We start from the raw sequence: 12751 nt of genomic DNA on the forward strand, positions 1-12751 counted from the left end.
AGAAGAACTGGTTTTTGAATTGACAGAAAATATGTCACCAACAGAATGAATCAATTTCTACTTGCCAAGTAACTTAAAGAAGACAGATGGAGATCAATTGTAAAAGAAGTGATGGATAGAGGGATGCCCTGAAGATCAACCTGGACTCATGTAAAATATTTATTTCATTCTTATCTCAAAATTTCTGCCGCTGGCATTTTCTTCATAAAAATTTTATGTCTGTCAGTCTACATATTTAGTAAAATTTTAGTTTTACTCAACATGTCATCATTATTTACAAATAATATTAACTTTATCGAGTTAATGGAGATACAACATAAATTTTTCCAATTACAGAATATTAACAGCAACAAGAAAAAAAATTTAATTATTCCATTCAAGAATAACCATTCAAGATATTATGTATATTTAAATCAAATGTAATACAGAATATGGGTATTTCATAAAGGCATGCAGAATTAAATTCAATTCCCCTTACTTAAAGGGCCCCATCTTTAATATAGTTTATATTTCTTTATCATATACTATTAAAATTTGAAGAGAGTAGCAATCATTATCTTTAAGACAATTGAGGATCAAAATTAAATGCTAAATAAACTCACATCAATATCTTAAATTATACTTTGAATTATTCACTTCTGTTCTCACAATCCTAGTGGTTAGTAGTTTGAGAATGAGGTCTCAGCAAGTACTAATGTTGTCTAAGGCCTTTTTGTGGCTTGTACATGGTAGACTCTACCAGAATCATTCAAAGTACACTGTTTGCATAAAGTGGATAATGTGTTACCTCTGTGTGGGTCTATTTCAAAGGCTATTCTTGTAAGTATAATTCAGTCATATAAATTACAGGGATTGACCATATGATCTTATTTTTCCCAAATAATATTTTTTAGAAACACTATCTTCAAATATGGTCAAATTTTGAGGTACCAAGCAGAGAGTTCATCCATCATTCATAGGTGATTAGTTAAAATCCAGAGAAGTTGATCAATTCAACTTCTTAACAGATGTGGTACTGCCCTCCAGGAAACAGTTCACTATACCAAGTGATAATGCTAAGTGAGATCATTAGAGTTGACTTAGTAATATGAAGTAGAGCACTTAAACTAGACTTGGTGTGTGTTGCAGCTAAGTAAATTATTCCTAGGAGAAGTGTATCCAAACTTAGTTGAAAGATAATTCAAGAGAAAATTGGCAATATTGTGGGCAGTTGTGAACTGCTTTTCCTAATCTCCCCTCACATACACACTCCTGAATGAGGACATATATAAAAGGAACAGGACAAGATAAAAAGATGGTATTAGGGATGACAAACTGAGGCAAATTTAGAGGAGTATGCTATGAGATGAAACTGCACCAACACATGCCAAAAACTTCTGACTCTACTAAGAAGTTTGCAATACATTCCAAAACATATAGGGTGAAAAGCAAATGAAATGATTAAAAAAAAAATCAGCTCACTTTCCCACTTTCCTGGAAAAAAAAAAAGACATACTTGATACAATTGTAAATAGATTATTCTAAGGTAAAAGTAGAAATGAGAAAGTTTTTAGAAAACTTTTTAAAAATCTTTGGTGATGGCAAAAGAAATATTACAGATGGTAAGGTACTTCCCATGTTGCTGATGAGGGTTCTACCCCAGTATCACATATGGTACCTCAAGCTCCATCATGAGTGATCTAAAGCACACAGTAAAGAGTTCCTGAGCGGGGCTGGAGAGATGGCATGGAGGAAAGGCATTTGCCTTTCATGCAGAAGGTCAGTGGTTCAAATCCCAGCACCCCATACAGTCCCCTGAGCCTGCCAGGAGCGATTTCTGAGCATAGAGCCAGGAGTAACCCTGAGCGCTGCTGGGTGTGACCCAAAAAACAAACAAACAAACAAACAAAAGAGTTCCTGAGCACCACCATTTGTAGTCCCCAAAACAAAATGACAAAGTCATACAAAGGCTGAATAGTAAGTGAGAGCTAATAGTATACTAGATTATGTAGTGCCTGAGAAGTGTAATGAGTTTAGTAAAGTTGAATCTTTTTTTCTGTAGTTGATACCAATATGTACTAATTTAGATAATACATTTGTATGTATCATTGAAAATAAGGTTTACTGACAGATAATGAGCAGCAATGTAGCCTGGAAATATTACCTGGTATCTTGGGAAGTATTAGCTAAGATAATGGAGAATATGTTGTTATGCAATTATCAAAACTACTTCAGATCAAAGACACTTCATTTATCACTAATTGCCATATTAGACTTCTGAGATGGTGGTAGGACTCTCTGTTCATCATTTTTCTCATTAGCAGTAATAACAGAAAGAAAACAACTTCTCTTCTTCCATTATGGACAGTTAGAAAACAAGCAAACAAGCAAAACAGGGAACAATCTATGATAGTTTCTGAGCTCTATAGTTTAAAGACACATTTATTAACTACACAGTACAGTTTTTTTCCTGAAGGTATCTCTGAAGAAATCCAGGTTTCAAAGATTACTATTAATAAAACTCAAATATTTCATATAAAATGATTTCACCATGGAATTTATTTGTCTTACTTTTCTTTTGTTTTTAAATTTGTTTTTGTTTTTGGGCCACATCAGATGGAGCTCCGAGGTTACTTCTGGCTCTGCACTCAGAAATATTTCCTGGCAGGCTCAGAAAACCATATAGGATGCCGGGATCAAAGTGGTTCTTCCTCGGGGGGCTGCATCCAAAGCAATTACCCTGCCGCTGAGCTATCACTCTGGCCTCTGTCTTACTTTTTTTTTTTTACTATTAGAGTCATTACAAAATTTTAGCATACTTATCAGCATTCCACAAATTAGTTCATTTTGTGACGGTAGTTTAAAAAAAGATGCTGAACATTACCTGACTTCACATGCAAATGATAGATTCTTCAGTATCTATTCCTTCATTTTATAAGCAATATCTCTTTTGAGAATGTAATCAAATTTTCCCCATTGCTTAGCAACCACAGGTAGAGCTAATAAGCCATGAGTCACAAATCTGAGAACAGTGTGCAGGTCAGTGGCATGATTTCAAGGCAGTTTGCATTCCTGTTCTGAGGCTTTTGAACCAATATCGCCATCAAAGATTAGAACGGATGAGTTAAAACACAAATGTTCTCATAATCAATTGAATTGACTTAACCAGAGTTCGAACTGAAAGGATATTCTGTATCAATCTGACCTTACCACATATAAACCAACATCATAGGAAAACTAGCACATGGACATGAAAATGGTTTCAAAAGAAATGAGTTTTGCTCATTTAGTTAAGTCAAAGAATAAAGTGCATTTAAAGTAGCTTGAAGGTAGACAATGACTTCACTTAACCACAGGTGATTATCTAAGGAAGAGATGTATTAGAAAGATGGTGAAACAGTTTTAAAACTGTTACCTGTAACCATTGTGACTGGTCATTGTGGCCGGAAGTCCAGGCGTTCACTTTGCCCTGCTTGTCTAACCGAGCCTTCCTTGGTTCCCAAGTAAACATGTCCATATTGAGAGTTCTGAAGATGCTAGAAGCAGTGATTTGATAGTCTTGTATGTGCCCTGATTTCATCCCCAGAGGCTCAGAACAGCCTGAAAAAAAATATGAAGGGTTTCATAAGATAAACACAACAGTTTATTACCCTGGACATTTCCATTTTGGACCGGCAACATCAGATTGAGCATATTGCTTTTTAATACCTCAAAAAGAAAAGAGATCTAAATTAAAAAGAAAGAAAAAGAAAAAAGCTATCATCAAAAGTAAATTTGGAACAAAACAGAAAAATGAGATAGCCAATTCAAACTATTTTGTCTGAAAATATTTTGGAAAAGTCACAAACAAGGCAGGCAATTCCAAATACTTTTCTGTGATATATGATTCTGCAAAATGAAAGCAATGCTGAAATGCTCTCCCCTGTCTCATTACTGATAGTTTCATGGATATTCCCAGATTTGAGATAGTTTTATTGTAGAGTTTTATAAGTAGAGTATTTTCTGAGAAAGCAGTTGTTTTTTTAAATTTTGTTTTCATAATACTGAAAATGAAAATTCTCTCATTCTAAATTGGACAGCATTTTGTTTTCAAGAAACACCTGTGAATCTTTATCATTGTTCCTTATACATGATTTCTTATAAAAAAAATCCAACAAGATTTCTTATAAAATATAGGGAACACATACTAATTATATATGAATATATACATATATAATGTGTCACTAATTGCACAAGCATAGGATATAAACTAATAAATAAAGTGGAAAAAATAAAAATCCAGCAAAAACACTGGATAATTTTTCCTATAAATTTTATATTTCAATCATACCTAAGCCTTTTATATAAGATTTGGAGATGATTCTCCCATGTGCCACAAGATTTTTAGGTTTAATACTGTGAACATTTGGGGTCTACCCATCCTTGAAAAATTGGTGTCATTGTGTGTGTGTGTGTGTGTGTGTGTGTGTATAATCTTGAAATAAAATTTTGCCAAAATTATAGTAAAAATTTTTGTGATTAAGTGTGGTTGACTTTTCCTAAGTGAAATCATCACACTTTATTCAGGAACATACAAAGTACCAAATATAAACAGTTTCTCCAATCAGTGCCATCTTTCATACACTATTAATCCCCCACTTACTTATGTAGTTTTCTACCCATTATTTCACAGTTTTGGAGAGTTGGGCCACACCCGGCAGCCCTTAGGGGTTACTCCTGGCACTGTGCTCAGAAATTGCACCTGGCAGGTTCAGGGGAATCATATGGGATGCTGGGAATCGAGTCTGGGTCTGTCCAGAGTTGGCTGCATGCAAGGCAGAAACCTTTCAGCTGTGCTATCATTTCAGTTTCTGTTTAACCATTTTGTACATTATCACATCTTAAAATTGTGATAGTAAAATAAGTTACTACAAATGAAAAAAATTAGTCAATAAATGTAAAATACTGGGACTGGAGCAGTAGCACAGTGGTAGGGTGTTTGCCTTGCATGTGGCTGACCCAGGACAAACCTGGGTTCAATCTCTGGTTTCCCATATGGTCCCCCAAACCAAGAGTAATTTCTTTTTTTTTCTTTCTTTCTTTCTTTCTTTTTTTTTTTTTTTTTTTGTTTTTCGGGCCACACCCATTTGATGCTCAGGGCTTACTCTTGGCTAAGCGCTCAGAAATTGCCCCTGGCTTGGGGGGACCATATGGGACGCCAGGGGATCAAACCGTGGTCCTTCCTTAGCTAGCGCTTGCAAGGCAGACACCTTACCTCTAGCGCCACCTTCCCAGCCCCCTTTCTTTCTTTCTTTCTTTCTTTCTTTCTTTCTTTCTTTCTTTCTTTCTTTCTTTCTTTCTTTCTTTCTTTCTTTCTTTCTTTCTTTCTTTTCTTTCTTTCTTTCTTTCTCTCTCTCTCTCTCTCTCCTCTTCTTTCTTTCTTTCTTTCTTTCTTTCTTTCTTTCTTTCTTTCTTTCTTTCTTTCTTTCTTTCTTTCTTTCTTTCTTTCTTTCTTTCTTTCTTTCTTTCTTTCTTTTTTTTGTTTTTGGGTCTCACCTGGCAACGCTCAGGGGTTACTCCTGGAACAATTTCTGAGCCAGGAGTAAACCGTGAGTGTCACTGGGTATGGGGTAGAAACAAAACAAAACAAAACAAAAATAAATGTAAAGTACTTAGCAACAGCACTGGCATAAAGTAAATATTCAATAAAGGTTAAATATTTAGATATCTTCACATAAAGCTCATTAAGTTCCTGAATTAGTGTACTAGTGAGTACTTAAGATTGTATTATAAATAGTTATACTTTTTAAAAATGAGGCCACTTCAAATAACTTCTTCACTGATTTAAAAAAATATGCTTTTGGGTCAGGGCTCAGGGATTACTCTCACAGTGGAGGAGAATGGCAGCCATTTCCCATGATGCTCACAGGATCATACAGTGCCAAGGATCAAACTTTTGCTTCCTGTTTTCAATTTTTCTTTTTGAGCTATTTTCCTGTCCTAGAAAAATAATTTTTAATTAGAATTAATTTGGCGTGATAGATCAGTTCTTTCTTGAGTTCTTCATGTTAACTGTCATTTTCATTTTCTAGAAAATATTCATCTAAAGCAAATATAGAGAAAGCCAATTGTGTGCTAACACATGTCTTGTTCAGAGAATACGTACATATACTTCGACACCCATAGAAAAAAATATCTCTGAATTTTAAATATCAAATCTGATGAAAAATTTTGACAACATATCTCAAAGAATCTAGAAAGCTGGCAAGATTTTTATACTGTTTTATTTTCAATTATTTTAAAATAGCTTATTTTCATTTTAGCAATAGAATGAATATAAATTTATACTTAACATAATACTGTAACCACAGTCAGAAAAACTAGGTCTTTCCACTCTTGTTCCTTATCCTCATAATTTACAATTCTATTGACTATATATAAGGATTTGTTCCTATAAAGAACCATCTAATGCCTTGCTTTGTTTACTTATATTCTGCAAATAAGTGAGATCCTCATCTACAAATCAGTGGTGTTCATCATTTTCCTTCTAATTTCTTTCATTTCACATAACTCCTAATTTTATTCAAGTTGTAGAAAACTTCATTATTGCATCATTTTTCATGGCTGAGCAATACTCCACTATTTATACACCACAATTTCTTTAACCACTTATCGTTGTTGGGGATTTGGGTGTTTCTAGATTTAGGGTTTTTTTTTTTAAATAATGCTGTGATTCTTTTTTTTTTTTTCATTAAGAAACTATAATCTAAGGTAACATGTAGACTCAGTATTATTGATGTCTAGGTTATTCTTCTATTACTATCACCAACTTTCTACCTCCAATATTGTCCTCTTACAAAAGACTTTGCAAAATGCATGAATTACACAAGAGACACAGGGGAAAAGAAAAAAGTTGATTTTTTTCTTTCTTGATAAACCATTATATTTCAATTATTAGTAATAAAAGGGACAGTTTTGTTTTGATATTTCATACCCACATTAGTAGTCTACTCATAGCAAGAAAATATAACTTATTCAGGGATTGACTAAAAATATTTCTCTTCTAATTACAGTCAAGGTCCATTTTATTCTAGACATCTTAAACCATATTGCTTTTATAGAACTTAAGGAATTTTTTTTTATGTACCTGAGTAAAACTGCTTATCACCTACCAGGCTAAGAGATCTTATAACACATTGTTGATTTCAAAAAGACATCCTTGGCTTTATTGTGCTGCACTGGCTTGTGGGAATTGACTCTAATACATTTTATTACTGATTTTCTCCAAATGTATGTGTAACATCTTTGCCAAATTACCTCATTTCTCAAAAAATTTTTTTGTTTATATGGTCTCAGGTATATAAATAAATTGACATTTGTATCATCCTAGACAGCACATGAACAAAATTAAATATTAACAACAAAATAGGTTATGCTTATCATGAGGTGCTCTGGCTTTTAAAAGCATCTATTGAGAGATACTATACAGCATGCAGGTTCAAAAGCAATTCACAGGGTTCAAAAATGGGGTAAAACCTTTCTTGGGACAACATAAAATATGTAAAGTGTCAGGTGTGACCTGCTGTCAAGCTTGGATGTAAAATATATTCATACCTTAGGGGTGTAACTGTATCACATAAGAGAGACTAATCTTCATGAATCAAAAGACTAAAAAATTGGAGAAGGTCATGTAAAGCAACTAAAAACCACAGGGCTTGCAGCTAACCTCATTGTATTGTGGCTTCCTCTTGATTGCTTTATGATGAATGACTTAGGAATGACAGTGGCCTGAGGTGATATAGTGTGTATAATATAAACACTGTACACCAATAATTCTGCTAAGAAATACTGGTAACCGATAAGCTGGCTTGTATTACTAAAATCTGGAAAACATCCTTATAAGATAAAATTGCTACAGAAAAAAATCTATGCAGGCTGCTTCATAAAAGACATCTAATTTTAATATGAAAATGTGATTCTTAATATAGGTTCACATTTTTGGCAAAATTAATCGAGCTCTTTTAAACATTATGGCTTCATTTTAAAATTAGCTGCTAAAGTCATTACCTTTCTCAGCAGCACAAACTTATCTATGCAGGAAAAAATTTTAAAGAGCATGTTTTTAACTCAAAAACAAATACCTAGAATAAATAAAAGGTCTCAATCTTCTCATTGAAGGGATGTTTTTTCCTATTTTAAAGTTAATTGTAGTACTATAAATTTGATAAAATTCTTTGATATTTGGAGTTCATGTTACAAAGTGATGAACACATCAATTTTTACTTCTCTTTAAGTATTTTTAACAAAAATAACCCAAGGTCACAGTGGTAAAGATAGTTTTAAAATATGAGTACTAGACAGAAAAAAAATAAACAACCCTGCAAAAATTATGTAACACAGCAAGTACCATATCCTTTGGGGAAAAAACTGATTAGTTTGTCATTGAACTATATGAAAAAGGGCCAGTGTGGGATCCATAAAGAAAATAAAGCTTGTGAATGTTTTACTCATGCTCTTGGGAGATAGAAATAATTTGAAACTTTGATAGATTATCGATAAGCTCTATATCAATTATTGTATAAAAATGAATTACTAAATAAACATGATCTAACATGTGTATGGTATCAAGAATTATTGCAATCCTCTTGCTTAGAATAAAGATAAACTTAGTTGTTTATAATCACTCCAAAAGTATACAATCGGAAACAACCATTTTTTATGATTTACAAACAGATAAAAATTCATTTTTCTATTCCATTTAGTTTCATATAAATGCAGTTTATATGGTTAGGGAGATTCCAGATTTTACTGAACTTCTGTCTACTATACATTGTAATTTGAACAAAGTTCCTAGAGATAAACTATTGAATCTTTAATCATTTAAATAACTACATTGTTTTTTTCTACATTAAGTCTCTTTGTATTATGGTTTGAAATTAATTTACCTATAAATACACAGATGGGGCCAGAGTGACAGCACAGTACGAGTTTACCTTGCATGTGGCCAACTGCTGACCCGGGTTCCATCTCATAAGGTTTCCCGAACATGTCAAGAGTAATTTCTGAGTCCAGAGTCCAAAATAATCCCTGAGAGTCATAGGGTGTGGCCCAAAAGCAAACAAGCAAAGCAAAACAAAACAAACAGAAAACAGACATGCTTTCTAGATGATCTATTGCCTAGACTTTTTAAACAGAAATGGAATGCTATGAGTGTTGAAGCACTGTCATTCGTAGCAGATTGCATATTATTATGTGCTTTTATTTGTTTTGAAAGTATGGAAAAAGTAGTTCATGAGTCTCACCCGAGAGTTCACATCCAAGAAGTTCCATTCTCAAAGTGCAGTGTCTTCGACAAACTTGGGGATAGAGTCTTATATACTGAGCTTTTATTGGGGGTGTGAATGAATTAGCATAAGGTGTATTATTATCAACATTTCCATGAAACACCTGTGAGAGGAGATAAAGTACAAAATGATTAGCTTCAATAGTTTCTTATTTTCATGTAATTACACAGTATCCTATCCAATATAATCCTTCAATTATTGGACTAAATAATTTGATGCTTGGATCATTTACCAAGCACCTTGATATCAGCACTTATTGTAAAACCTACAGATAAAATACTAATTAAAGCAATAAGTCACTGTGGTTTATGGTATAATCTATCCTGTGATGGTCTGGTCTATTTTAATGCCAGTCCTTCAGATCTGGGAACACACACGCACGCACTCACACACAATCTCACTCTTTTACCCTTTCTCTTTGAGAAATGGATATTTAATATTTCAAATTAATGTTAGCCAATCTACCCATTATGTTTCTCAACAACTGAATTTTGTTTATTTTAGTTTTGTAAGAACTGAATTTTACTAATGCTTCATAATAATGCAGTCTTTTATAACTATGATCAGATTTGTGGTCTCATTTATCAAGATGTCTTCATTAAAATGGCATGTTTGTATATTTGTATATAGATCATTCGATATTTTGTGTTTCCTATATATACACATATTTTTGTTTTCACTGATAAAAATATGTTTTTATAAGTTTTTTAATGTGCTATGATGCATACTTGAGGATTCATTCTTACAGTTCATCAAAAAATTTTAATTCATTGAAGAAAATAATTTAAAAACCTTATATATAACGTATTGGTTTATTCTAGTGATAGTATTTGAGAAAACATGCTGCAGTACTGGTAGGTTTGTTTTAAACATTTTAGGAAAAATAAACAAAATACAAACATTTGGAAATGCAAAGATATTTTATATCTATTGCCTCCAGAATATTTTGTTTGTTCAATAACATTACCATATATTAGCAACATAGTTATATTTTTCTATTAATTATTGATTTTATTTACAAATTTAAATATGATCCATATTTACTATGTTGAAGAGAGTACATATCTGTCACAGCAATAAAATGAAGCAGAGTAATTGTTATACTGTCATATGCAGGACTCTGCTAGCCTTGTGATTAAGTGTTCCTAGGAAGACCTATAAAAAAGCTTATGGAAGTACTAGATAGTATACCTAAAAACTAAATTGGAAAAACTCTTTACACATTTACAAGTCTGATATATATATATATATATACACATATATATTTCTTTCTTTCCTTCTTTCTTTCTTTCTTTCTTTCTTTTCTTTCTTTCTTTCTTCTTTCTCTTTCTTTCTTTCTTTCTTTCTTTCTTTCTTTCTTTCTTTCTTTCTTTCTTTCTTTCTTTCTTTCTTTCTTTCTTTCTTTCTTTCTTTCTTTCTTTCTTTCTTTCTTTCTCTCTTTGTTTTTTGGTTTTTGGGCCACACCCAGTGATGCTCAAGGGTTACTACTGGTTATGTGCTCAGAAATTGCTCCTGGCTCGGGGGACCATATGGCGAGGATTGAACTCAGGTCCATCTTGGACAGTCGCGTGCAAGCAAATGCCCTACTGGAGTGCTATTGCTCCAGCTTCAATTCTGATATTTTTATCATCATTTTCTTTTCAACACTATAAAACTTCTGCTGAAGACTTAGTTAGTTAATCAAAGTTGCTGATGTTGCTGATGATATTATCTAATTTTGGGATCACACACCAAGCAGTTCTCAGGGATTACTCCTGGCTCTCTTCTTGTGGCTACTGCTAGCAGTGCTGCAGGAGCAATGTGGTTTAAGGAAGAAACCTCGACCTATGGTATACCTGCATGCAAAACATGCACTCAACTTGCTGATCTCTCTATCTCTAATCAAATATTATAAATGGTCTATAATTTAAAATATTTAAAGATTAAATCAATCTTACCATATCTTCATTGGTACTTTTCACTCTGTACATTGTCCAAAACTTTCCATCATTACTGTAGGCAATTTTGTAGGATTTTATATACTCAGGGCTTCCAATCCTTTTGGCTCCCTGAGTAATCACACCAGTGACTCTCATTTTTCTCTGTAAATTTATCTGAAGAGACAAAGCATAATCAATGATGATCTCATTGCATCAGAAAAACATCAGCAGTAATGATTTTAGGAATGAAACACTTTTTATTTATTAGCATAGATTAAAATAATGGCAAACAATCCAATGCTTTTACTTTTCAATTGAATATTAAAAACAGGCATATATCAAGTTTAGCTTCAAAAGTTCTTTATGTAATAGAATTCTGTTTTGGAAGTAAATAAATATCTGTGAACAAGCTTTGAAAATGGCAATGTGTTTCCAACCTTAAGAATAGAAAGACAGCATCTGTTTGGTTACAATATGAGGATATGACTCAGAAAATTGGAAAAATAGGAATATTGCCCAAAAAAACCTTAGTGAAATCCCAATGTCAATATAATTATTTAAAAATGTCTCAACTGCATTGGCCTTCAAGAAATGTTTACTAAAATATATAGCACAAACAAGGCCCTGAAAGAAAACATATTAGCAAATAATCAAAATTTGCAACAGCTACTAAATAATTTATTATGTATTTTTATTGTGGATTTTGTGGGTTTTGCACCAAAGATTTACTTTGTCCATTTCGTCACATGGAGACACTTTAGTTTGGAGGGAGGGGACATACCCAATAATACTCATGGTTTGGTCTGGTCTGACTCAGAAGTCACTCCTGGTGGGTTTGTGGAACCATATGGTTGTTAGAGAAGGAATCAGTTTCAGCTATGTGCAAGGCAAATACCCTACCCTGTAGACTATCACTCTAGCTCCAAAGAAGTCATTTTATTAGTGTTTTCCCAATTTTTAAAATCAGTTTTAAGTCATCTTATGTATTTTGCTTTAGGAGAAATTACCAATAATAAAATAATGCAATCTTCTAAATAAAACACTCTTTTATGCATTTTATACAAGACAGGAAATATTATTTTACATATATTAAAATTTGTTGCATTCTCTTTATTAAAGGTCTACAAATCTCTATGATGTTTATTAAATTCTACACTAAAAAAAATTTACTGTTTTAGGGGCCAGAGAGATGGCAGACCGGTAGGGCGTTTTTGCCTTGCACACAGCTGATTTGAATGGAAGGTATTTCGTATCCTGGCATCCCATATGATCCCCCATGCCTGCCAGGAGCGATTTCTGAGCTCAGAGCCAGGAGTAACCCCAAGAACTAATGCATGTGACCAAAAAACAAAAAGAAAGAAGAAAGAAGAAGAAGAAGAAAGAAAGAAAGAAAGAAAGAAAGAAAGAAAGAAAGAAAGAAAGAAAGAAAGAAAGAAAGAAAGAAAGAAAGAAAGAAAGAAAGAAAGAAAGAAAGAAAGAAAGAAAGAAAGAAAGAAGGAAGGAAGGAAGGAAGGAAGGAAGGAAGGAAAG

At 33.0% G+C, this 12751-nt stretch overlaps 1 protein-coding gene across 1 annotated transcript in view; it reads right to left on the bottom strand.

The window, feature by feature from the left end:
- Positions 1-12751, bottom strand: part of EDIL3 (EGF like repeats and discoidin domains 3) — a 501725-nt gene that overhangs the window by 96934 nt on the left and 392040 nt on the right. Inside the window, exons 7-9 of the mRNA XM_049766060.1 lie at positions 11240-11395; positions 9261-9405; positions 3395-3579 (exon numbers count right to left, since the gene is read on the bottom strand). Coding sequence (XP_049622017.1) covers positions 3395-3579; positions 9261-9405; positions 11240-11395 — 486 coding nt within the window. The remainder of the gene's footprint in view (positions 1-3394; positions 3580-9260; positions 9406-11239; positions 11396-12751) is intronic.

The sequence above is a fragment of the Suncus etruscus genome, chromosome 2, assembly GCF_024139225.1.
Source record: "Suncus etruscus isolate mSunEtr1 chromosome 2, mSunEtr1.pri.cur, whole genome shotgun sequence".
Lineage (NCBI taxonomy): Eukaryota > Metazoa > Chordata > Mammalia > Eulipotyphla > Soricidae > Suncus > Suncus etruscus.